Source organism: Eucyclogobius newberryi, unplaced genomic scaffold, assembly GCF_026437365.1.
Source record: "Eucyclogobius newberryi isolate DKJ021-1_F unplaced genomic scaffold, fEucNew1.0.hap1 SCAF_14, whole genome shotgun sequence".
In the NCBI taxonomy this organism is placed as follows: domain Eukaryota; kingdom Metazoa; phylum Chordata; class Actinopteri; order Gobiiformes; family Gobiidae; genus Eucyclogobius; species Eucyclogobius newberryi.
Window position 1 is genome coordinate 33,905,544 of NW_027315768.1, and position 27,854 is coordinate 33,933,397.

Consider the following 27,854-nt stretch of genomic DNA (forward strand, 5'->3'; position numbering starts at 1 on the left):
AACCATTCCGTCATGTGAAAATGGCGGAGTTACAAATGCTGCTGGAGGATGAGATCCCGGCGGGACGCACGGCTTTACTGGACAGTTTCACCAACCTGGAGCGTGTGGCGGATTATTGCGAGAGCAACTATGTCCAGGTAATGTCCCTGTATTGTCCCGGTACTGTCCCTGTACTGTCCCGGTACTGTCCCTGTACTGTCCCTGTACTGTCCCGGTACTGTCCAGGTACTGTCCAGGTACTGTCCCTGTACTGTCCCGGTACTGTCCAGGTACTGTTCAGGTACTGTCCCTGTACTGTCCCGGTACTGTCCCTGTACTGTCCCTGTACTGTCCCTGTACTGTCCCGGTACTGTCCAGGTACTGTTCAGGTACTGTCCCTGTACTGTCCAGGTACTGTCCCTGTACTGTCCAGGTACTGTCCCGGTACTGTCCCTGTACTGTCCCGGTACTGTCCCTGTACTGTTCCTGTACTGTCCAGGTACTGTCCCTGTACTGTCCCTGTACTGTCCCGGTACTGTCCAGGTACTGTCCCTGTACTGTCCCTGTACTGTCCCTGTACTGTCCCGGTACTGTCCCTGTACTGTCCCTGTACTGTCCCGGTACTGTCCCTGTACTGTCCCGGTACTGTCCCTGTACTGTCCAGGTACTGTCCCTGTACTGTCCCTGTACTGTCCAGGTGTAATTTCCAGCCTCTGCATCACGTATCTTATTGTATCAGAGAAAATTAAAATTAAGTTTAAACTGATTATTATTATGGTCCGTTTACGTTTTGTAAAATAATTGGCTGAAAATCATTAACAAGAAAAAAAAGAGAAGTCCCACTCCTCTAATACTATTACTACTACTATACTATAATATACTTAGCACTGTTGTCAAAAGTATTAAAAATCAGATACTAATCAATACTAAAGCTTGATTACTTTAGTATCTCACATTTTTTATTTATTTATTTATTAGTATTTATTTAGTATCGATCAAACTGAAAAATAATCACATAAATGGGACAAATCAGACCTTTTATGACCAGCTTAATGAGACATAAAAACAGTATTATCTTTTTGTGTTGAAAATGTCAGTTTATTGTGTCAAAACAAAGCATTTTTCTTATTATTGTGGCATCGAGATCGGTATCGAGAGTCGAGCCAATTCCTTAGTATCGACATCGAGTTTGAATTTAGTCGTATCTTGAATCCAGGAAAAGCTTTAATGATTCATAATAATGTCAGAAAATCCTTGCTTTATTATATAGATTTTTTTGAACGTCTAACTCGTGCCAATATTGTGTATTCAATTTTTTAGGACAAGTTTTTATGTCCTACATTACTTTGCGTGTTGAGCACAGGTATCCGACGTTTGAACGCAAAAGAAAAGCGGTTATACTTTTGTTGATGTGTAAATGTCAGAACTACAGCTGTTCTGACATTCGAGCGGTTTATCTCGATTTCGTTTGGCGTTTAGGTTTGTTTACGTTTGCGACCGGAACCAAGATGGCCGCCGCCGGCACAGGCCACGTGTCCGGCATGAACACGATTGAACATTGAATCATAAGGACTGAATTATGAACAGGAATATTCCCCTAAAAACACTGCCCTGGTTTGGTTCTGTTCACATTTGTTTGGTAAAACATGGGCATTCGACACAACATAGAGCTGGAACTGGACGTTGGTTTCTGTAGGTTACCATGGCAACATTCTCTCTCTAGCCTTTGTTAAAGCTCATTTGCTCACAGCAGATGGGATTATTCATGTGTCTGAAGTCACGTGACGCACTCGCCGCATGTTCACTGTGGGCTGTGCCAACTTCTGTCACGCCCCCAAAGACCCCGTGTGTCCAGAAGTGTGTGACTGTGGTCAGGAGGGACCAGTGGACTCACAGAGGTCACTCCAGACTGAGGCTGAGCAGTTTCAGGTCGTTAGCAGCTAATGCTAATGCTAGTTTACATGTTATTGCGTGGCTATGCTAATAAACGTTACGCCTACTCGCAGATAGTTTTAAGGACCCTCATTTCCGGGTAATATATTTTAGGATCAAACACATTAGTCCGAGCTCTTGAAATCTTTGAGCACGTGTCAGGTGCAGAGGGCGTTTCAGGTGCAGAGGGGCGTGTCAGGTGCAGAGGACGTGTCCGGTGCAGAGGGTGTGTCCGGTTCAGAGGGGCGTGTCAGGTGCAGAGGGCGTGTCCGGTTCAGAGGGCGTGTCAGGTGCAGAGGGCGTGTCCGGTTCAGAGGGCGTGTCAGGTGCAGAGGGCGTGTCCGGTTCAGAGGGGCGTTTCAGGTGCAGAGGGCGTGTCCGGTTCAGAGGGGCGTGTCAGGTGCAGAGGGCGTGTCCGGTTCAGAGGGGCGTGTCAGGTGCAGAACTTCTGTCTTCTTCAAGTATCAGCTCATTTTCTTTCCTGTTTGATGCTGTTTTTCATGACTCCGTCACAGCGAGAGGCAACAGCACGTGCCACGCCTTCAACATGTGACCCAAAAAAAGGTCACATGACTAAAACACACGGATAAAGCATATATTTCATAAATAATAATGCTGGATAGGACCTTATTTTGGTTGTTTCGGTTTGTTTAATGTGTCGGTTGCGTGCCAAGTGTCTGTGTTTTGGACGGAGCGTCGCATATTGATGACATCACAGAGGGATCCTGACAATTTCCACTCTTATTTTTCAAAATGCCTTCACAACCTGCACCTTGACTGATGTAAAACTATGACAAACGTTAAGCGCAGGTTCTGTCTCGCCGTTAACGCTCCTCCTGAGTGAGTTTAAGATGTGAAAGTGGATCTTGATTCGAAGCGTTTTGGCGTGATACTGACGTCGTGTTATTTTCAGCTCTGGTGTTGTGGAGGGAGTGCGAGTGGGCGGCGGCTTGTGGAGGGAGCACGAGTGGGCGGCGGCTCGTCCCTGCACCTGTTCACAAAGCCACGTTTTCACTGCGGAGGAACCTGACTGAACATGTGAAGTCCCGATGTGTTTATGATTCTGGACGTTTTTGAACTGCAACTCTAGTCTCGATTTAGACCTGGTTTAGTCCTGGTTTAGACCTGGTTTAGTCCTGGTTGAGACCTGGTTTAGCCCTGGTTTAGTCCTGATTTAGTCCTGGTTTAGTCATGATTTAGTCCTGGTTTAGACCTGGTTTAGTCCTGATTTAGTCCTGGTTTAGCCCTGGTTTAGTCCTGATTTAGTCCTGATTTAGTCCTGATTTAGTCTTGGTTAGACCTGGTTTAGTCCTGGTTTAGTCCTGATTTAGTCCTGGTTTAGTCCTGATTTAGTCTTGGTTAGACCTGGTTTAGTCCTGATTTAGTCCTGGTTTAGCCCTGGTTCAGTCCTGATTTAGTCCTGGTTTAGTTTCTGGTTTAGACCTGGTTTAATCCTGATTTAGTCCTGGTTTAGACCTGGTTTAGTCCTGGTTTAGTCCTGGTTTAGTTTCTCGTTTAGTCATGGTTTAGTCCTGGTTTAGTCCTGGTTTAGACCTGGTTTAGTCCTGGTTTAGACCTGGTTTAGCCCTGGTTTAGTCCTGATTTAGTCCTGGTATAGTCCTGGTTTAGTCCTGATTTAGTCCTGGTTTAGCCCTGGTTTAGTCCTGATTTAGTCCTGGTTAGACCTGGTTTAGTCCTGATTTAGTCCTGGTTAGACCTGGTTTAGTCCTGATTTAGTCCTGGTTTAGCCCTGGTTTAGTCCTGATTTAGTCCTGTTTTAGTCCTGATTTAGTCCTGATTTAGTCCTGGTTTAGCTCTGGTTTTGTCCTGGTTTTGTCCTGGTTTTGTCCTGGTTTAGTCCTTGTTTAGGCCTGGTTTAGGCCTGGTTTAGTCCTGGTTTAGTCCTGGTTTAGTCCTGATTTAGTCCTGGTTTAGCCCTGGTTTAGTCCTGATTTAGTCCTGGTTTAGTCCTGATTTAGTCCTGATTAGACCTGGTTTAGTCCTGATTTAGTCCTGGTTTAGCCCTGGTTTAGTCCTGATTTAGTCCTGGTTTAGTCCTGATTTAGTCCTGATTTAGTCCTGGTTTAGCTCTGGTTTTGTCCTGGTTTTGTCCTGGTTTTGTCCTGGTTTAGCCCTGGTTTAGTCCTGATTTAGTCCTGGTTTAGCCCTGGTTCAGTCCTGATTTAGTCCTGGTTTAGTCCTGATTTAGTCCTGATTTAGTCCTGGTTTGGCCCTGGTTTTGTCCTGGTTTTGTCCTGGTTTAGTCCTGGTTTAGTCCTGGTTTGGTTCCTGGTTTTGTCCTGGTTTTGTACTGGTTTAGTCCTGGTTTTGTCCTGGTTTAGTCCCGGTGCATTATTCGTGACTCACCGACACATGGCTCGCCGCAAGAGGTTTGGAACTAAAACAGAAACAGAAAAGCCTCAGAGCTGAGGCCGAGTGAGACGAGGAACCTGGAGCCACAGATAATACACCAGGACTAAACCGGGACTAAACCAGGACTAAACCGGGACTAAACCAGGTCTAAACCAGGACTAAACCAGGATTTAACCAGGACTGAACCAGGACTAAACCAGGACTAAACCAGAAACTAAACCAGGACTAAACCAGGACTTAACCAGGACTAAACCAGGAACTAAACCAGGACTAAACCAGGACTAAACCAGGAACCAAACCAGGACTAAACCAGGACTAAACCAGGACTAAACCAGGAACTAAACCAGGACTAAACCAAGACAAAACCAGGTCTAAACCAGGACTAAACCAGAGTCTAAACCAGGACTAAACCAGGGTCTTAACCAGGACTAAAGCAGGGTCTAAACTAGGACTAAACCAGGACTAAACCAGGACTAAACCAGGACTAAACCAGGTCTAAACCAGGACTAAACCAGGACAAAACCAGGACAAAACCAGAGCTAAACCAGGACTAAATCAGGACTAAATCAGGACTAAACCAGGTCTAAACCAGGACTAAACCAGGTCTGAACCAGGACTAAACCAGGACTAAACCAGGACTAAACCAGGACTAAACCAGTCTAAACCAGGTCTAAACCAGGACTAAACCAGGTCTGAACCAGGACTAAACCAGGACTAAACCAGGTCTAAACCAGGACTAAACCAAGTCTAAACCAGGACTTAACCAGGACTGAACCAGGACTAAACCAGGACTAAACCAGAAACTAAACCAGGACTAAACCAGGACTAAACCAGGACAAAACCAGGACAAAACCAGGACTTAACCAGGACTTAACCAGGACTGAACCAGAAACTAAACCAGGACTAAACCAGGAACTAAACCAGGACTTAACCAGGACTAAACCAGGAACTAAACCAGGACTAAACCAGGACTAAACCAGGAACCAAACCAGGACTAAAACAGGACTAAACCAGGACTAAACCAGGAACTAAACCAGGACTAAACCAAGACAAAACCAGGTCTAAACCAGGACTAAACCAGAGTCTAAACCAGGACTAAACCAGGGTCTTAACCAGGACTAAAGCAGGGTCTAAACCAGGACTAAACCAGGTCTAAACCAGGACTAAACCAGGACTAAACCAGGTCTAAACCAGGACTAAACCAGGTCTAAACCAGGTCTAAACCAGGACTAAACCAGGTCTGAACCAGGACTAAACCAGGACTAAACCAGGACTAAACCAGGTCTAAACCAGGACTAAACCAGGTCTGAACCAGGACTAAACCAGGACTAAACCAGGTCTAAACCAGGACTAAAACAGGTCTAAACCAGGACTAAACCTGGAGGAACAGCAGCTTTAGATTTGGCAGTCCTGTTGTCACATCAGACTCAGTTCTCTGTGGTCGTGAACAGTGATAATATCGCAGCTCCTGGTTTGAGAAAATAAGATTATGGAGAATATCGTCTACAATAAAAACAGCTTTAAACGGCTGCAAAAAGATCAGATGAAAAAGAAACTTGCAAACACGAGTATAAAGTGATATTTCTGTCCTTGTTTTGTGTTTGATTTTACACACCATTCACTTTTGGAGTTGTACTGAGACAGCTGAGCGTGTTAACAGTAATATTGTAAAATGTATTGTGAATATTTGAGGAAATAGCTGGATAAACAAACTTCAAAATAAGGATATAATGTGATGTTTCTGCACTTGTGTGGGTCATTTCACATGTTTTAACACCAGACTGTCGATCAATGTTGGAAAAAATTATAATTCTTATTTTTTGAAAATTATTTAAAAAGTAGGATTCTGAGAAAAACACGTCCAGGAGCTTAACCTGATCTTTCTACATGTCTAAACTACAAGATTTTCAATAATAAAACAGGATATTTTGTGATTTTCTGCCGTTGTCTGCTGCGGCTCTGACCTCACTCGGATGTTCTCTTTCCTGTTTCTGTGCACGTCCAAACCGTCTTAATCTGTCGCTGTGAACCGTCCTCGCCTTATGTTTTTGCTTCATAAATCTCATGTTAGAAAATGTGGGACGAAGGAACTAGAGCGTGTCTTTTGCCTAATTCGATTTATTAAAACTGAAGTGAGCCGTGGCACAAATATAGCACATCATGTTACTTGTGTACATATAGACCTGGTTTAGTCCTGGTTTAGTCCAGGTTTAGACCTGGTTTAGACCTGGTTTAGACCTGGTTTGGACCTGGTTTAATCCTGGTTTAGACCTGGTTTTATCCTTAGACTGGTTTTGGTTAAATAGGGTCAAAATCAGAAAACAAATGCATGTGTTTTGATATTTAACTCATATTTCTCTTGCAATAAACTCTAGCCCTTTTACAAAGTTAAATTATGAATTCAAACTTGATATTTATTATATTATTATAACTTGAACGTTGCACTAAAATGCCGCACATGCAGATCACTGTGGCGAGCGTGGTCCTCATTATCATCCGGTCAGTGCCGTGGTGTGAACAGCCTGAGCGACGCTGACCTAGATTCTGCTCCTCTCGTCTCAGCAGCACATGTGGACAAACCCAGCGCTCCACGTGGTTTTACTTCAGGCACATGTACTCCAGTGTGTAACGTCAGCCCCGATCTGTCTGAATGAACTGAGAGAGGGAGAGAGAGAGGGGGAAGAGGGAGGGAGGGGGGAGAGAGAGGGGGAAGAGGGAGGGGGGAGAGAGAGGGGGAAGAGGGAGGGAGGGGGGAGAGAGAGGGGGAAGAGGGAGGGGGGAGAGGGAGGGAGGGGGGAGAGAGAGGGGGAAGAGGGAGGGGGGAGAGAGAGGGGGAAGAGGGAGGGAGGGGGGAGAGAGAGAGAGAGAAGGAGGGAGGGGGGAGAGAGAGAGAGGGGGGAAGAGGGAAAGAGAAGGGGGAGAGAGGGAGAGAGAGGGGGTGAGGATGAGGAGAGGAGGAGGAGAGAGAGAGAGGGGATGAGGAGAGGGGGAGGAGTTGGGATTTAGGCGAGACATTACATATTTTGGTCAGTTTTCTCTCTCAGCATGTAAACGTCACGTGGAAACAACTATTTGTCCAATTTCCAATTTATTTCATTTATTTGTTTAAATATGTATTCTATTTATTAATTAATTTAATTCAATTTAAATTGAATTCAATTTAATTTATTTAATATATTGAATTTTTTTAATTTATTTTTAGACCTGATTTAGTCCACGTTTAGTCCTGGTTTGGACCTGGTTTACACCTGGTTTAGACCTGGTTTAGACCTGTTTTAGACCTGGTTTAGTCCTGGTTTGGACCTGATTTACACCTGGTTTGGACCTGGTTTAAACCTGGTTTAGTCCTGGTATACTAAACATAAGTTTAGTATAAGTTTAAGTATGCTGTGTGCTGTGTTTGCAGTGTGCGGATAAAGAGCGCGCCCTGGAGGAGACGAAGTGCTACACGACGCAGTCTTTGGCCAGCGTGGCGTATCTCATCAACACTTTGGCCAACAACGTCCTGCAGATGCTGGACATCCAGGCCTCACAGCTGCGACGCATGGAGAGCTCCGTCAACCACATCTCCCAGGTAACAACCATATCTCGCAAGTAACAACCATATCTCGCAGGTAACAGCCGCATCTCGCAGGTAACACTCGCATCTCACAGGTAACAACCGCATCTCACAAGGTAGCACCCGCATCCCAGAGGTAACACTCGCATCTCGCAGGTAACAGCCGCATCTCGCAGGTAACAGCCGCATCTCGCAGGTAACAGACACATCTCACAGGTAACACCCGCATCCCGCAGGTAACACTTGCATCTTGCAGGTAACAACCGCATCTCACAAGGTAACACCCGCATCCCACAGGTAACACTCGCATCTTGCAGGTAACAGCCGCATCTTGCAGGTAACACCCGCATCCCGCAGTTAACACTTGCATCTTGCAGGTAACAACCGCATCTCACAAGGTAACACCCGCATCCCACAGGTAACACTCGCATCTCGCAGGTAAAAGACACATCTCGCAGGTAACAACCTCATCTCACAGGTAACACCCGCATCCCGCAGGTAACACTTGCATCTTGCAGGTAACAGCCGCATCTCGCAGGTAACAGCCGCATCTTGCAGGTAACAGCCGCATCTCGCAGGTAACAGCCGCATCTCGCAGGTGACAGCCGCATCTCGCAGGTAACAGCCGCATCTCGCAGGTAACACCCGCATCTCGCAGGTAACACCCGCATCTCGCAGGTAACAACCGCATCTCGCAGGTAACACCCGCATCTCGCAGGTAACACCCGCATCTCACAGGTAACAACCGCATCTCACAGGTAACAACCGCATCCCACAGGTAACACTCGCATCTCACAGGTAACAACCGCATCTCGCAGGTAACAACCGCATCTCGCAGGTAACACCTGCATCCCGCAGGTAACACTTGCATCTTGCAGGTAACAACCGCATCTCACAAGGTAACACCCGCATCCCACAGGTAACACTCGCATCTCGCAGGTAAAAGACACATCTCGCAGGTAACAACCTCATCTCACAGGTAACACCCGCATCCCGCAGGTAACACTTGCATCTTGCAGGTAACAGCCGCATCTCGCAGGTAACAGCCGCATCTTGCAGGTAACAGCCGCATCTCGCAGGTAACAGCCGCATCTCGCAGGTAACAGCCACATCTCGCAGGTAACACTCGCATCTCGCAGGTAACACTCGTATCCCACAGGTAACACTCGCATCTCGCAGGTAACACTCGCATCTCGCAGGTAACACTCGCATCCCACAGGTAACACCCGCATCTCGAAGATAACAGCCGCATCTCGCAGGTAACACCCGCATCTCGCAGATAACACTCGCATTCCACAGATAACAACCGCATCTCGCAGGTAACAGCCGCATCTCGCAGGTAACAGCCGCATCTCGCAGGTGACAGCCGCATCTCGCAGGTAACAGCCGCATCTCGCAGGTAACACCCGCATCTCGCAGGTAACACCCGCATCTCGCAGGTAACAACCGCATCTCGCAGGTAACACCCGCATCTCGCAGGTAACACCCGCATCTCACAGGTAACAACCGCATCTCACAGGTAACAACCGCATCCCACAGGTAACACTCGCATCTCACAGGTAACAACCGCATCTCGCAGGTAACACCCGCATCTCGCAGGTAACACCCGCATCTCGCAGGTAACACCCGCATCTCACAGGTAACAACCGCATCTCACAGGTAACAACCGCATCCCACAGGTAACACTCGCATCTCACAGGTAACAACCGCATCTCACAAGGTAGCACCCGCATCCCAGAGGTAACACTCGCATCTCGCAGGTAACAGCCGCATCTCGCAGGTAACAGCCGCATCTCGCAGGTAACATACACATCTCACAGGTAACACCCGCATCCCGCAGGTAACACTTGCATCTTGCAGGTAACAACCGCATCTCACAAGGTAACACCCGCATCCCACAGGTAACACTCGCATCTTGCAGGTAACAGCCGCATCTCGCAGGTAACACCCGCATCCCGCAGGTAACACTTGCATCTTGCAGGTAACAACCGCATCTCACAAGGTAACACCCGCATCCCACAGGTAACACTCGCATCTCGCAGGTAAAAGACACATCTCGCAGGTAACAACCTCATCTCACAGGTAACACCCGCATCCCGCAGGTAACACTTGCATCTTGCAGGTAACAGCCGCATCTCGCAGGTAACAGCCGCATCTCGCAGGTAACAGCCGCATCTCGCAGGTAACAGCCGCATCTCGCAGGTAACAGCCACATCTCGCAGGTAACACTCGCATCTCGCAGGTAACACTCGTATCCCACAGGTAACACTCGCATCTCGCAGGTAACACTCGCATCTCGCAGGTAACACTCGCATCCCACAGGTAACACCCGCATCTCGAAGATAACAGCCGCATCTCGCAGGTAACACCCGCATCTCGCAGATAACACTCGCATTCCACAGATAACAACCGCATCTCGCAGGTAACAGCCGCATCTCGCAGGTAACAGCCGCATCTCGCAGGTGACAGCCGCATCTCGCAGGTAACAGCCGCATCTCGCAGGTAACACCCGCATCTCGCAGGTAACACCCGCATCTCGCAGGTAACACCCGCATCTCGCAGGTAACACCCGCATCTCACAGGTAACAACCGCATCTCACAGGTAACAACCGCATCCCACAGGTAACACTCGCATCTCACAGGTAACAACCGCATCTCGCAGGTAACAACCGCATCTCGCAGGTAACACCCGCATCTCGCAGGTAACACCCGCATCTCACAGGTAACAACCGCATCTCACAGGTAACAACCGCATCTCGCAGATAACAGCCGCATCTCGCAGGTAACAGCCACATCTCGCTGGTAACAGCCGCATCTCGCAAGTAACAATCACATCTTGCAGGTAACAATCACATCTCGCAGATAACAATCACATCTCGCAGGTAACACCCGCATCTCGATCAAAAAAGTTGTTTCTTCTGTGTAAATTCTGCATAAACTTTGTCTGGAATGAGTGTCCCTGGTGTGAAGTGTGATGCACTTATTGTCATTTCCTACAGATTTTTCAACGTTTTCTCCACAAATACCTGCTCGATTGGAGTAAAACTATAATTTATAAGTACAACGGGTATAAACACACTCAGAATAAGAACATTGTAAAACCCGGTCATGGGCCCTTTAATGGACTTATAATCAGAGCGTTCGGAGACGTCGAGCGGACGTGATGAGATTTCGCTGCAGAATCAATCAAATCAAATCAAATCAATTTATTTTTGTAAGGCCCAAAATCACAACAACAGTTGCCTCTGAGGGCCACAGGGAGAAATGAATCAACAATGTCTGTGGTGGCGAGGGAGTCAGACAATGTCTGTGGTGGCGAGGGACGATGTCCCAGGGTTCTCTGTCCTTAGACTCTCCTTCTCGGCCAGGAAAAACTACAAAAACAACCTCTTTGGGAAAAAAGCGTAGAAAACTGGAGGAGTTCCAGTGAAGGAGAGATCCGACTCTCACAGACGGACAGACGGACACGAGGGAGACTGGAGCTGGACCCACTCTTCAGGCAGATGAGGGACCGACTGAGGCGAACTGGACCCACTCTTCAGGCAGATGAGGGACCAACTGAGGCGAGCTGGACCCACTCTTCAGGCAGATGAGGGACCGACTGAGGCGAACTGGACCCACTCTTCAGGCAGATGAGGGACCGACTGAGGCGAGCTGGACCCACTCTTCAGGCAGATGAGGGACCGACTGAGGCGAGCTGGACCCACTCTTCAGGCAGATGAGGGACCGACTGAGGCGAACTGGACCCACTCTTCAGGCAGATGAGGGACCGTCGGAGGCGAGCTGGACCCACTCTTCAGGCAGATGAGGGACCGTCTGAGTCGAGCTGGACCCACACTTCAGGCAGATGAGGGACCGTCGGAGGCGAGCTGGACCCACACTTCAGGCAGATGAGGGACCGTCGGAGGCGAGCTGGACCCACTCCTCAGGCAGATGAGGGACCGTCCACACAGGGCAGGGACCACTTCACCAGGGGAGGGGCATCTGGGTCCACAGGTCCTCAGGAGTGAGAGAAAGAAAAGAAGGCGGTGAACAGTTTGCAAGTGGAATTAAAAAATAAATATTGTTTGATAGCATAAGTAGTCAGAAGAAGAAGAGGATAGTGCTCAAGCTGTCATACTTCCCCCAGCATAGTTACTCCTAGGGCAGCGTAGCTAAAGCTGTGGGTTTATGTTTCTGTTCCTAACTAGTCTGACCATAAGCGATTTCGAAGAGGAACGTTTTAAGCCTGGACTTAAATGAAGAGACTGTGTCAGCATATTTAACATGGGTCGGGAGCTGATTCCATAACACAGGAGCTTGGTAGCTAAACGCTCTACCTCCTACAGTACTTTTAGAGACTCTTGGCACCACCAGAAGGCCGGCATTCTGAGAGCGAAGAGCTCTGTTTGGATGATATGGTTCTATAGCATCTTTGAGGTAGGATGGGGCCATGTCATTTATGGCTTTGTAGGTCAAGAGTAGAATTTTGAATTTGATTCTAGACTCGACGGGGAGCCAGTGAAGAGACTTCAGCACCGGCGTAATGTGCTCTCTTCTTTTTGTTCCTGTTAGTAATCTTGCTGCTGCATTTTGAACCAGTTTTTTATGGAGCTTTTAGGACACGCTGCAAGCAGGGAGTTACAGTAGTCTAATCTAGTCGTTACAAATGCATGGATAAGTTTTTCGGCATCACTTTTAGGCAGGATTCTTCTGATTTTGGCTATGTTGCGCAAATGGAAATAGGCTGTTTTACAAGCTTGATTTATATGAGCTTTAAATGAGAGCTCCTGGTCAAATAAGACTCCAAGATTTCTTACAGTAGAACTGGAGGCTACACTGACATTGTCCAGTGTGACTATCTGCTCAGATAGAGAGTCTCGTAGATGCTTAGGGCCAAGCACAATGACCTCGGTTTTTTCAGGGTTAAGAAGCAGGTAGTTTAGTGTCATCCAGGTTTTTATCTCCTTCACACAAGTACTAAGTCTGTCTACTTGATCGCTCTGATCAGGTTTCATTGATAAATACAGCTGAGTGTCGTCTGCATAGCAGTGGAAGTTAATGTCATGCTTTCTGATAATGTTGCCTAATGGCAGCATATAAAGAGTAAACAGAATTGGACCGAGTACCAAACCCTGTGGCACACCGTAAATTACTTTAGAGCTTGGTGAGGAGCTCTGGTTTACATTAACAAATTGGAACCTATCAGATAGATAGGATTCGCCTACAGAGCAGCTGCGAGGAATCAGACTCCTGTTCCTCGCAGCTGCTCTGTAGGCGAGTTTCACACAGACAGAGCGCTCACACACACACACACACACACTGCTCCAAACACACACACACACGCACAAACATTTTTAGCTTCTTCTTCTTCTTTGGTGTTTTATGGCGGTCGGTTTCCAAGTGTTACATCACCACCTCCCACTGCAGCCTCCCTGAGTCTCCGCCTCCTCCATGTCAGACTGTAGCGTAACACAACAACAACAACCCTATAATATTCCACTGTGTTGTATAAGTAAGTCATCGATATTTGTCCTCAGTCTTATGTTTTACCCCAGTTTGTCCTCGATGTATACGTTTTGTCTTTTTGTGCGGACGAATCATGATGGGTTTTGTTGCCGTTATCGGTGACGGTAAAACGTACAGACTGTGCGCAAATACGATCAAATGAGGGCATGCGAAGTAAAATATGTGCAAAATAAAAGTCATTTAAATACATTTACACAAAATAAACAACTTTTTTTGTCCCTCTAAACATGAATTCAACAAAATAAAGTCGCTCTCATGTAAAAAATAAAATAAAAAGTGACAATAGATGAGATTTTTGCCCAGTGGATGCAAGGTAATTCCCAAGTGTGATGTCATCAATTACAAACAGGAAGTAAAACTATAAACTAGTAAAAACAAGCTATTCTGTGATAACAGTTGTATCATCTTTATGCGTTTTAAAACACCTCCAACAGAACATTTCAACGCTCACAACTCTTACACAACCGCTTCCACTACAGCGTGACCTCAAGGCCTCGCTCTTAACCTCATTCACACTGCTAAATCAAAGGCGTTGGCCCCGTGTTTGCAGACGGTGGACATCCACAAAGAGAAGGTGGCGCGGCGGGAGATCGGGATCCTGACCACCAACAAAAACACCAGTCGCTCCCACAAAATCGTCGCCCCGCCCAACCCCGAGCGGCCGGTGAGGTACGTGAGGAAGCCCATCGACTACGGCGGCCTGGACGACGTCGGGCACGGGATCAAGGTGAGCCACTGTCGCCGGAGCCACGTTTCCACCGGTTCACTTTGGAGCCCCTCAGTCTGTCTTAAGTGAACCGCATTGGCCAGTTCAAGGGGTCCAAAGCGAACGCTGCGAGGGTCTAGCTTCCAAATCGTTCTGGCTCTCTTCGGCTCCCGGCCCACTTTAGCCGAGGACGAGCCGAGCACCCGAGCGAGGCGATTGGCCAAGGGAGAAAACAGACTCAGGCAAAACAAAAAAAAGACCAAAAACAGATGAAAACGGAAGGTAATAAACCGCTGTTTCCAGTAATGCTAACGACATGCTGAGCCCACAGGCTTAGCTCAGTTTCTCAACAAAGCTAAACGTGTTAGCATGGGCTGTCTCCAGTTTATTGACGCGCGTCACTCGCTTCAAGACTGAATACATGAGATTATAAGGATGAGGAAATGCACACTGCCATTAAAAAAACAACGTGCCAAACCGGTCTGGGATTCCAGGGCCGGTGGAAACGTGGCTTTATTATTATTTTCATTTTTATTTATTTTTTATTTATTTTTATCTATTTCAGTTTTTCATTTTAATATTTATTTAATTTTATTATTTAATTTGAAGAAAGAAAAATCGTTTTAAAGCAAAATGTCCATCCATCATGATCGTTTTTGACCTGAAACTAAAGTGCGCTCTGTTCCCTCTCTTTTCCCTCTCTGTTCCCTCTCTTTTCCCTCTCTGTTCCCTCTCTTTTCCCTCTCTGTTCCCTCTTTGTTCCCTCTCTTTTCCTTCTCTTTTCCTCTCTTTTCCTCGCCTCGATGGTCAGTGGCTGCTCAGGTTCAAGGTAAGATCGCACCATGGCACAGTCTAAACGAGGACTTGTGGAACCTTCATGACTCCGCGGTCTCGCGCAGGTGAACGGAGATCAGAAAGGCGGCTCTCAATCCGGCGCTCCAAACCAGAAGCCTCCCAGTCCTCCCAGAGCCGGCAAAGGCATCCTCATCGGGTCAGTACTTTATGTGTCTCGGTCATCACACTGCACTGGACACAGTGGATAGACACAAACGCCGTTCATGAAAGGACACAGTCCCCCCTCCTTCCCCTTCTCCATCATCCTCCCACATCACACAGATGAGGAAAACCACAGTGAAGCATCAGCATCGCACACGGCGTTACACACGGCGTTACACACAGCGTTACACACAGCGTTACACACGGCGTTACACACGGCGTTACACACAGCGTTACACACAGCGTCACACACGGCGTTACACACAGTGTTACACACAGCGTTACACACAGCGTTACACACGGCGTTACACACAGCGTTACACACAGCGTTACACACAGCGTTACACACAGCGTCACACACGGCGTTACACACAGTGTTACACACAGCGTTACACACAGCGTTACACACGGCGTTACACACAGCGTTACACACAGCGTTACACACACAGCGTTACACACGGCGTCATACACGGCGTTACACACGTTGTCACACACGGCGTTACACACACGGCGTTACACACGTTGTCACACACGGCGTTACACACAGCGTTACACACACAGCGTTACACACACGGCGTCACACACGCCGTCATACACGGCGTTACACACGTTGTCACACACGGCGTTACACACAGCGTTACACACACAGCGTTACACACACGGCGTCACACACGCCGTCATACACGGCGTTACACACGTTGTCACACACGACGTTACACACAGCGTTACACACAGCGTTACACACAAGGCGTCACACACGGCGTTACACACGTTGTCACACACAGCGTTACACACAGCGTTACACACAAGGCGTCACACACGGCGTCATACACGGCGTTACACACGTTGTCACACACGACGTTACACACAGCGTTACACACAGCGTTACACACAAGGCGTCACACACGGCGTTACACACGTTGTCACACACAGCGTTACACACAGCGTTACACACAAGGCGTCACACACGGCGTCACACACATCGTTACAGACATATTTTCCACAGATTTCCTGCTGTTTCTTGGGCAGGTTTAATGTCCAGCTCCATCTGTTGTTTTGGTTCAGTTTTGCTGCTGCTCCACTCTCTTTTCACCGCTGAATCAGAAAGAATTCAACAGTAACAAGAAGACAAGAAATGTGAATAAATAAATGATAAGCCATAAATCCTGGAACACAACTGTCATTTGATCAGAATGTACTTTGAATAGCGGTAAATTGCCTGGTCAGATGTACCAGATTTGTGTCGTCAACTGTAGAAACGCGAAGATCTCCTGTGCTGTGTTTAAGTCCATAAATCCTCATCACGGTCATTCCCAGTGTGTGCGGTTGAGATCGCAGTGACGTGGGAGGAGCACATCTCACAGTTTTTACCTTCACGCGTGTGTTTTAAGTCTTTATTTCATTCCATGATTAATGTCCCTGTGACGCACTGCGCACAGGAAGAGCTCCCCCTACAGGACTCTGGAGCCGGTGCGCCCCCCTGTGGTGCCTAACGCGTCCTGTCCCAGTCCCTGTGCTAACCTCCCCAGCCCAGTGAGGACAGCCACTTTAACGCAGCGCCCGAGAACCAGCAGGTACCGACCGCCAAACGACCGCCCAACGACCGCCGCCACCGACCGCCACCGACCGCCAACGACCGCCCAACGACCGCCAACGACCGCCCAACGACCGCCGTAACCGCCGTAACCGTCGGGGCTGGAGACACTGGCCGCTTTTGCTCTTGAAACGTGTTTAGGAGTTGTCTCTATCGCATTAGTTCCCAAAGTCGTGCGTCGATCTGCCTGTTCGTGTTCTCTTAAAGGTGCACTGCGTAGCTTTTCTGGCAGAGGGCCCGCAACCTGCTCGTATCCATGGAGATTTGGAGTGCTTTGTCTGGAATTTTCCACAGTACGGCGTAATAAAATGTAACTCCACAGATCTGACCTGTACCTTGACCCGCTTGTCTCCATGGAGATACAGTTTAATGACCCTGGCGGACCCTCCCCCAGTTACATAGTGCACCTTTAAGGGAGCAATAATCCGCACCAGACGGTTTGTTGTAGTAACTGTGTGTCGTCTTCACTCGCCTCTGCTCTTTCTGCACAAAGGGATTATCTGGGATTATCTGTGCCCGACAGGAGGGTCCCGGGTCAATGCAGAGTTTGCATGTTCTGCCTGTGTCTGAAGGGGTTACTTACCCCCCATCAACCGAGATCCTGGGCTAGATCTGGTCCAAAACGACAAAACAGTCATTTAATCTCGATATTCCCCTTGTGCTTTGTTTTTGTTCATTTAACAGTGACGATCTTTGATGAGGAAGTGATTTGATTATTGATCATGCACAATATTATATACATTAAGCGCAAATTAAGCGTTTCCCTCCTCACTGCTAAATTAAACAACTATAACCTTCTTGCTTCTTTGTCTTCCGTCTTTGCAGCTCTGGCACGTCTCTAATCGTTCTCTTGTCAAACTCACAGCTTTTTGTAATTTTTTTGCAACACATTTTTCCTTTTGATTGGATGTATTTTCCGTTGTTTTTCTTTCTGAATAAATCCGTCCCTGAAACGTGTCGTGACCTGAGGAACGTCTCATGTGGTTTCAGCGGCAGCAGCGGCGGCGGCGGCGGCAGAGAGAACAGCGTGAGTGGGAGTGTCGGGCTGCCCATTGCCGTGCCAACGCCGTCTCCACCAGCCATGTACCCAGGTAAACAGCAGACCCACACCAGGTAAACACCAGACCCACACCAGGTAAACACCAGACCCACACCAGGTAAACACCAGACCCACACCAGGTAAACAGCAGACCCACACCAGGTAAACACCAGACCCACACCAGGTAAACAGCAGACCCACACCAGGTAAACACCAGACCCACACCAGGTAAACACCAGACCCACACCAGGTAAACACCAGACCCACACCAGGTAAACACCAGACCCACACCAGGTAAACACCAGACCCACACCAGGTAAACACCAGACCCACACCAGGTAAACACCAGACCCACACCAGGTAAACACCAGACCCACACCAGGTAAACAACAGACCCACACCAGGTAAACACCAGACCCACACCAGGTAAACACCAGACCCACACCAGGTAAACAACAGACCCACACACGACCCACACCAGGTAAACACCAGACCCACACCAGGTAAACACCAGACCCACACCAGGTAAACACCAGACCCACACCAGGTAAACAACAGACCCACACCAGGTAAACACCAGACCCACACCAGGTAAACACCAGACCCACACCAGGTAAACACCAGACCCACACCAGGTAAACACCAGACCCACAACAGGTAAACAACAGACCCACACCAGGTAAACACCAGACCCACACCAGGTAAACAACAGACCCACACACGACCCACACCAGGTAAACACCAGACCCACACCAGGTAAACACCAGACCCACACCAGGTAAACACCAGACCCACAACAGGTAAACAACAGACCCACACCAGGTAAACACCAGACCCACACCAGGTAAACAACAGACCCACACACGACCCACACCAGGTAAACACCAGACCCACACCAGGTAAACAACAGACCCACACCAGGTAAACACCAGACCCACACCAGGTAAACACCAGACCCACACCAGGTAAACACTAGACCCACACCAGGTAAACAACAGACCCACACCAGGTAAACACCAGACCCACACCAGGTAAACACCAGACCCACACCAGGTAAACACCAGACCCACACCAGGTAAACAACAGACCCACACACGACCCACACCAGGTAAACACCAGACCCACCAGGTAAACACCAAGTAAACACCAGACACACACCAGACCCACCAGGTAAACACCAGGTAAACACCAGACCCACCAGGTAAATACCAAGTAAACACCAGACACACACCAGACCCACACCAGGTAAACACCAGACCCACCAGGTAAACACCAGACCCACCAGGTAAACACCAGGTAAACACCAGACCCACACCAGACCCACCAGGTAAACACCAGACCCACCAGGCAAACACCAGACCCACCGGGCACTAAGATAATCAAAATAAATAATCATAGTCATATTCTAATCATTGTAATCATCTGAACTGGAGTATTTACATAAAGAGGAAACAATTTGTGATTTTCATTAAAGGCGCAATGGACGATTTTTCGGCGATTTGAGAACTCAGGCGGAAGTAGACATGCCACTCCCCTGTGCACATGCCACTTCCCCGTGAACATGCCACTTCCCCGTGAACATGCCACTCCCCCGTGAACATGCCACTCCCCCATGAACATGCCACTCCCCCGTGAACATGCCACTCCCCCGTGAACATGCCACTTCCCCGTGAACATGCCACTCCCCCGTGAACATGCCACTCCCCCGTGAACATGCCACTTCCCCGTGAACATGCCACTTCCCCGTGAACATGCCACTTCCCCGTGAACATGCCACTCCCCCGTGAACATGCCACTCCCCCGTGAACATGCCACTTCCCCGTGAACATGCCACTTCCCCGTGAACATGCCACTCCCCCGTGCACATGCCACTCCCCCGTGCGGACTGATACAACACACACAGGCGTTTGTTTATTAGCGCGACGGATCGCATCGCATCTCTACACTGAGGGAACTATATTATGATGGATCAATGCGCTTAGACACGCGGAACCATAATGCTCTCCTGGGGACGAGCCACACGCGGCTGCAGGTGAGCGGTAGGTGAGTTTTATGATTGATACGTGGCAGGACTAATCGGCAGTCCACGCCACGAGGAAATAAGACTCAGATTTGGGTCAAAAAAATTGTCCATTCAACCTTTAATATTACAAGATAATAATAAAAATAAGTTCAAGAACATTAAATATTCCCTCTAAGCTTCTGCAAATCTAAACCTACATAACGTAAAATAATTTTAATTAAGGACATTTACCCTGATTTGAGCAGTTTTGACAAGTGTAGATTATTTTGGGTTTAACTCAATTGTTTGTGGGGTCAAATAAAACAGATAAATCCTCCTGCATGTCACTCCTTCACTTCCCTCTTTTTCTTCCCTGTTTTTCTCTTAAGTTTCTCCGAGCGTTGCACCTTCCTCTTCTCCGTCCACGGCCCCCAGCTCCTCCCCGTCTCCCTCCACCTCCTCCTCTTCCTCCTCCTCCTCCTCCACCATGACCCAGTCTCACCCTCCAGGACCCGCCCTCTCTCCTCCTCAGCCCGGGGCAGACTCAGACCCACCTCCCACCTCCTCTGACCCCGAGTCTGCAGCTCCTCCCCCGGACCGCTCCCCTCTGCTCTCCCCTGCTCCTCCCCCGGACCGCTCCCCTCTGCTCTCCCCTGCTCCTCCACCCACTCTCTCCTTCGTGTCCTCACCGTCTCCCAGCGAAGGTGAGTGGTTTGTCTCCAGTTTGACTGGTTTCGTAAAGTTTATAATTGCACTTCCTGCTTGGACATGAGCACACAAACTCGGCTGGAGCACATTTAGCTTCATTCACAGTTTGACAAAGTCCTCTCCCCTCCGAGCCTCAGAAACCCTCCGTTCTGAATCTCCTCGATAACTGACCTTATCTCCATCTGTGAGAATCTTCTGCTGTTTTTAAACTCCATAAATCAGCTCCAGACTTCCTCCCGTCTCATCACAATCAGTACGACTGTGTGCTTTGACCAGGACGTGAGAGGCCAGCTTGAAATTCTTTGACATGTTTATCTTAAACTGTGTGTAATTCCCTCTGCCGCCAGTAGAAGGCCAAAACTCCCTGGGAAAAAGCAGCGATCCAAATGTTGTTTTTTAGCTCAAAAACATGAGATGCCAAACTCAAGAGCATCTTTAAAGGCTGATAATACGAATAATGCATAATATTTGTCCTTTTTTGTAATATACCTGTACAGAGGAAAGACTAATGTTACTTTACTACACGAAAAAATCAGGTGCGTGATGGTTAAATGTTTTTTTGGGGTGTTTAAAGTGTCCATCGTCGCCCCCTGCTGTTTCTGGGCGGAAAACCAGCCTTGAAAATCGACCTGACGACAACTCTTCTGAGAAACCCTGGCTTTTTAAAATATGTGGCAACGTTAAAAGTGTTTGTATGTGATTATACCGTCTCATTATAAGCTTTTACGTCTGTTTTCTGACAATGTACTTTCACAAGAGAACTGCAGGGGGAGCTGTTCCGCCCCAAAGCTGTTTAGTTCTGCTTAATCTTGATGTAAAATTAATGTGTTATTTCTGTCTCTTCTGTCCCAGGAGCGATTGTGCCTCAGTTCTACAGCATGAACCGGCCTCAGCCCCGACACCAGGCCCCTCAGGTGGGCGGGTCCCTGCCATACCGCCGGCCCCCCTCTGTGACCGGGCAGCCAATCACGACAGCCCAAAACAGAGTTAGTCTCCCCCCCACCTGCTCAATTCAGCAAATCACGGCCCAGAGCGCGGCCAACGGGGGAACGTACTACAACCAAAGCCCAGGTATGTTTAAATAAATAATAAATAAATAATACAAATACAAATTTAAAATAAATAAAATAAATAAAATAAATAAAATAAATAAAATAAATAAAATAAATAAAATAAATAAAATAAATAAAATAAATAAAATAAATAAAATAAATAAATACAAAAATCTTTAAGGCAACACACTACAGGCGAAAATAAATGTTTTAATTTGCAGTTTTTAATCTGTTCCAAGATATACACATAATTTTCCAATCTGCACCTAAAGATATTTATTTTTATTTTATTTAATGCACTTAAATTAAATAATACCACACATCCATAGATTCACATGGGACATTGTACTTGCACACAACAAACTTTAATCTTGTATGGAACAACATTTGGACAAATTGTACTGAAGGATTTGTTGAAATCTAATTCTAAGTCCAGGCCCAGACGCAGTAGAAGCTGAGTTATTGCACTTTAGCACTGAAAAAATGCAGGTTTCCGTCCGTCCAACCAATCAATAGCGAGACAAGCAGCCAAAAATGACTTTAGCAAAAAAAAACACTGATATAAGGTCAAATGGCTCCAACAAAGTGTACATTCGAGTGCGTTGATGAGCTGTGCCTTGTGTCTGCAGCGTCTCCTCCTCCTCTTCCTCCTCCATCCCTACTGCAGTTCTCTCCTCAGCTTCCTCTGATGGGCTTTGTCGCTCGAGTTCAAGACTCCAGTGAGTGCTTTCATTTCATCTGCAGAGAAGAACATCTGACCTCCAACAAACTGACCAAACCTAACCACCAGACCCACACCAGACCCACTAGACCCACACCAGACCCACACCAGACCCACCAGACCCACATCAGACCCACCAGACCTACACTAGACCCACCAGACCCACACCAGATCCACCAGACCCACACCAGACCCACACCAGACCCACCAGACCCACATCAGACACACCAGACCCACCAGACCCACATCAGACACACCAGACCCACACCAGACCCACCAGACCTACACTAGACCCACCAGACCCACACCAGATCCACCAGACCCACCAGACCCACCAGACACACACCAGACCCACCAGATCCACCAGACCCACACCAGACCCACACCAGACCCACCAGACCCACATCAGACACACCAGACCCACCAGACCCACATCAGACACACCAGACCCACACCAGACCCACCAGACCTACACTAGACCCACCAGACCCACACCAGATCCACCAGACCCACCAGACCCACCAGACACACACCAGACCCACCAGACCCACACCAGACCCACCAGACCCACACCAGACCCACATCAGACCCACACCAGACCCACCAGACCCACACCAGACCCACACCAGACCCACCAGACCCACCCACCAGACCCACATCAGACACACCAGACCCACACCAGACCCACCCGACCCACACCAGACCCACACCAGACCCACCAGACCCACACCAGACCCACACCAGATCCACCAGATCCACACCAGACCCACCAGACCCACCAGACCCACACCAGACCCACACCAGACCCACCATACCCACACCAGACCCACCAGACCCACCAGACCCACACCAGACCCACCATACCCACACCAGACCCACCAGACCCACCAGACCCACACCAGATCCACCAGACCCACACCAGACCCACACCAGACCCACACCAGATCCACCAGACCCACACCAGACCCACCAGACCCACACCAGATCCACCAGACCCACATCAGACCCACATCAGACCCACACCAGACCCACACCAGACCCACACCAGACCCACACCAGATCCACCAGACCCACACCAGACCCACACCAGACCCACACCAGACCCACACCAGATCCACACCAGACCCACCAGACCCACACCAGACCCACCAGACCCACACCAGATCCACCAGACCCACATCAGACCCACACCAGATCCATCAGACCCACACCAGATCCACCAGACCCACACCAGACCCACACCAGACCCACACCAGATCCACACCAGACCCACACCAGACCCACCAGACCCACACCAGACCCACACCAGACCCACACCAGACCCACACCAGATCCACACCAGACCCACACCAGACCCACACCAGATCCACCAGACCCACCAGACCCACCAGACACACACCAGACCCACCAGACCCACACCAGACCCACCAGACCCACCAGACCCACACCAGACCCACATCAGACCCACACCAGACCCACCAGACCCACACCAGACCCACCAGACCCACACCAGACCCACACCAGACCCACCAGACCCACACCAGACCCACCAGACCCACATCAGACACACCAGACCCACACCAGACCCACCCGACCCACACCAGACCCACACCAGACCCACCAGACCCACACCAGACCCACACCAGATCCACCAGACCCACACCAGACCCACCAGACCCACACCAGACCCACACCAGACCCACCAGACCCACACCAGACCCACACCAGATCCACCAGACCCACACCAGACCCACCAGACCCACACCAGACCCACACCAGACCCACCAGACCCACACCAGACCCACACCAGATCCACCAGACCCACACCAGACCCACCAGACCCACACCAGACCCACACCAGACCCACACCAGACCCACACCAGATCCACCAGACCCACACCAGACCCACACCAGACCCATATCAGACCCACCAGACCCACACCAGACCCACACCAGGACGGGCCTTGACCTCGGACCACGTTCTGAAATTGAAGTATTTCGAAAACGATATTTGACTTTTGCTCTGCACTCAGTCTCGGACGGAGCACCGCCCCCTCCTCAGGGCCAATCAGAGGAGCCGCTGGTCTCTCCGCAGCCGCCTCCACTGGACAAGCCGGAGCCGGACCCAGAGTACGTGGACCCTTACACGGAGGAGGAGCCGGCCTGGGCCCCGCGGAGCTACCTGGAGAAAGGTACGTGAATAACGGAGTGAAATTTGAGTGCAGGCATTTTTGAAATAAGGGCTGTGGAGGTGTTTGGACTTTATAAACACGGAGGAGCACTTCCTCAATTACCACTGGATGACGTCATAAAGTAGGACCCAGGCCAACACTGTAAACTCGTTCTTAATGTTTTGCCTGGTAAAGAAATAATAAAATAAATAAAATAAATAAAATAAATAAAATAAATAAAATAAATAAAATAAATAAAATAAATAAAATAAATAAAATAAATAAAATAAATAAAATAAATAAAATAAATAAAATAAATAAAATAAATCAAGTTGCATAAAATTAAAAGCAAAAATATGATAGTAAAAACAATCTACTGAAGTAAAAGTATTTCAGACAGATTTTAAAGAACAATTAAAGCGTCAAAAGTAGTGATCTGGATTTTAAAAATGTGCAGATTTTTTTTTAACTCCATACATTTCCTAATAGTTTTTAATCTGTACATTTTTGCTCAAAGTCTGGACATTTCCTCAGTCGATGAACGTAAAAAAGTACTGTTTACTTTTCAGTCCTGTTGGAAGTACAGGTCCTTCTCTCGAATGTACTGAAGTAAAAAGTATCCACTGTAAAATGTACTTCAAAACAGATAAAGAAAAATGGCACAGTACTTTTACTTTGGTACTTTTGGTACTTTCCACTGCTGCACAAGACACAATTTTCACAGGACAAAGAGCGACACGAGCAATTTTTTGATTAATTTAATTTAAAAGCGGTATGGACGATTTTTCGGCGATTTGAGAACGCAGGTGGAAGTGCGCATGCGCACTCCCCCGTGCGGACCGATACAACACACACGTGCGTTTGTTTCTTAGCACAACGGAGCGCATTGCATCTCTCGTCTCCTGTAGATTTCTGTCCACTTCTGCGTCAGCTCGAACTGTCTTTCTCCGTCTTCATTTTGCCCCGTACACTGAGGGAACTATATTATGATAGATCCATGCGCTTAGGCACGCAAAACGTGGGGACGCGCCTGACGCGGCTGCAGGTGAGCGATAGGTGTGTTTTATGATTGATGCGTGGCAGGACAAATGATTTATCCACGCCACGAGGAAATATGATAAAAAATTTGCTGAAAAAAATAGTCCATTCCACCTTTAATATTTTTTTATATACCAACAAAAAGTAAAATATATATATATGTAATAATAATAATAATGAATAGTAATAATGGCATAATATGACAAGGCATGAACAAAAATACAGCATAAAAAGTCCTACATTGAAGCCTCATTTTGTCCAGCAAATTTGTCAATTTTCAAATTAAATCTGAATGTAATTTTTTCCATTTGTCTGATGTCTGTCCCAGTGTCAGTCCAGTCCGTGATCATTGGTGATGTTTGTGTCATCCATTTCTTTGTGGCGGCCTTATCCATGTAATGTGTCCACGGCAGGAGTTCTGAGGCCCAAGTACACGAGTACACAAGTACACAAGTACACACTTCTAAAGTTCAGAGGGAACGTCATGAACAGTTGTGGCACTTCCTTTTTCAGCTACAGCTAAATTTTTTTGGTCTGATCCAAACGTTTAACACACTTCACGAGATCGTTTGTATCTTATGGTCACGATCTTGCCCCGTTCTACTGAATTGGCTAAAAAGATCTCGATAATCAAGACTGGTAAAAACAACATTAGAACACGGTTGAAAGCTCAAAAGGGTTGATAGAAAACTGCTCCGTATGATCTTCAAGTGAAATGAGCTGGTGTGTGTGTGTCGCCCTCTAGTGGTCGCCATCTACGACTACACGGCGGACAAGGAGGACGAGTTGTCGTTCCAGGAGGGAGCCATCATCTACGTGATCAAGAAGAACGAGGACGGCTGGTACGAGGGGGTGATGAACGCCACCACCGGACTGTTCCCGGGAAACTACGTGGAGTCCATCATGCACTACAACGACTGAGAGGAGGAGAAGGAGGAGGAGGAGAAGGAGAAGGAGGAGGAGGGGAAAGAACGAGGGAGGAAGGAAGGAAGGAAGAAGAAGGAAGGAGAAAGAAGAAGGAAGGAAGAAGAAAGAAGGAGGAAGGAAGGAAGGAAGGAAGAAGAAAGAAGAGAGAAGAAGGAAGGGGAAGGAGGAAGGAAGGAGGAAGGAAGGAAGGAAGAAGGAACGAGGGAGAAAGAAGGAAGGAAGGAGGAAAAGAACTTCGCAGTACATTCCAAGTAACTGAATATATATATATATATATATATATATATATATATATATATATATTTGTACGAATACTCATTTAGAGTAACTGTATTCCAGTGCAGTTCCTCTTTCTTTTGCTGGTGCTCGGAACAGTTACTTTTCAAAAAGCTGAGGAACACAACACAGTATTTGGTTTCAAACTTCACTGAAATTGTAAGAAAAAGTAGAGAACATGTGCGATTTATCCTTTATTTATTTGTGGTAAAGCTTCTCTTCTCTTATAAATAAATCCAGAACAAACAAAAAGCAGTTTCAATCCTACGTCGTGTTTTCAGAATATAATATAATGCAGTATTCTCCCCAACGCGGATGACAGAGTACGTCCAGGTACGACTCAAAACAAGTAAAACACTAAAGTAAACTCAAATAAGCCAAAATGTGGATTTGTACATGTGGAATATTTGAACCCGGACGGTGTCGTTTGCATTTAGTCATAAAGTTATAAAGTACGGAAAGAGAACTGAGAGAAAACGGACGGAACGTGAGCGAAAGCCTCGTCCAAACATCCAGAGCCATATTCAAAGTGCAATAACAGAAACTCAGAAGCGCCAATCAGGTTTTAGACATTTTACTGTAATATTCGAGCACAAAAACAAGAGCGTTTGAATACGATCGAAACGGGTGTGTGCAGCCGCGTGCCTTCAAAATAAAAGATCGTTGTGCTGGTTTTAATCACAGTTTCTACCGTATTTTCCGGACTATAAGTCGCACCGGAGTATAAGGCACACAGCCAAAAAATGCATAATAGAGAAGCATACATACCGTATTTTCTGGACTATCTGTCGCACCTATTTACATAGTTTTGGCTGGAGTGCGACTTATTTATACTTATATACTTATACTCCGGAGCTACTTATATGTGATATTATCATTTGTTATTTTCACACTTGCAACTGCATTTCATACTCCAGTGCGACTTACCGTATTTTCCGGAGTATAAGTCGCACCAGCCAAAAAATGCATAAAATTAAATAAAGAAAAAAACATATATAAGTTGCACTGGAGTATGAAATGCGGTTGCAAGTGTGAAAAAAAAAAAATAACATCACACGGAGTATAAGTATAAGTATATAAGTATAAATATAAGTATAAGTCGCACCCCAGCCCAAAACTATGAAAAAAGATGCACCTTATAGTCCGGACAATATGGTAAATATGTTTTTTTTCTTCTCTATTATGCGTTTTTTGGCCGGTGCGACTTATACCCCGGAAAATACTTAAGTTGTTTAAATATATTACAATAACTATATTTCTTAGTCACTCAGTT

General features: G+C 47.6%; 1 protein-coding gene across 1 annotated transcript; it reads left to right on the plus strand.

Moving 5' to 3' along the window:
- Window positions 1-26,342, plus strand: LOC140359994 (abl interactor 2-like). Its single transcript, XM_072445288.1, has 11 exons — window positions 1-137; window positions 7,691-7,858; window positions 13,902-14,078; window positions 14,869-14,886; window positions 14,957-15,048; window positions 16,493-16,627; window positions 17,644-17,738; window positions 21,249-21,467; window positions 22,078-22,167; window positions 24,203-24,361; window positions 26,124-26,342. The coding sequence occupies exons 1-11, from the start codon at window positions 21-23 to the stop codon at window positions 26,297-26,299; spliced, it is 1,446 nt and encodes a 481-aa protein (XP_072301389.1). The 5' UTR covers window positions 1-20; the 3' UTR covers window positions 26,300-26,342.
- The last annotated feature ends 1,512 nt before the right edge of the window (window positions 26,343-27,854 follow it).

Bases quoted from the DNA above. Each gene is read 5' to 3' on its own strand.
- LOC140359994 (XM_072445288.1), top strand. From the start codon at position 21: ATGGCGGAGTTACAAATGCTGCTGGAGGATGAGATCCCGGCGGGACGC. The intron at 138-7,690 runs GTAATGTCCCTG...CTGTGTTTGCAG, and splicing joins GCGAGAGCAACTATGTCCAG to TGTGCGGATAAAGAGCGCGC. The intron at 7,859-13,901 runs GTAACAACCATA...CCGTGTTTGCAG, and splicing joins CCGTCAACCACATCTCCCAG to ACGGTGGACATCCACAAAGA.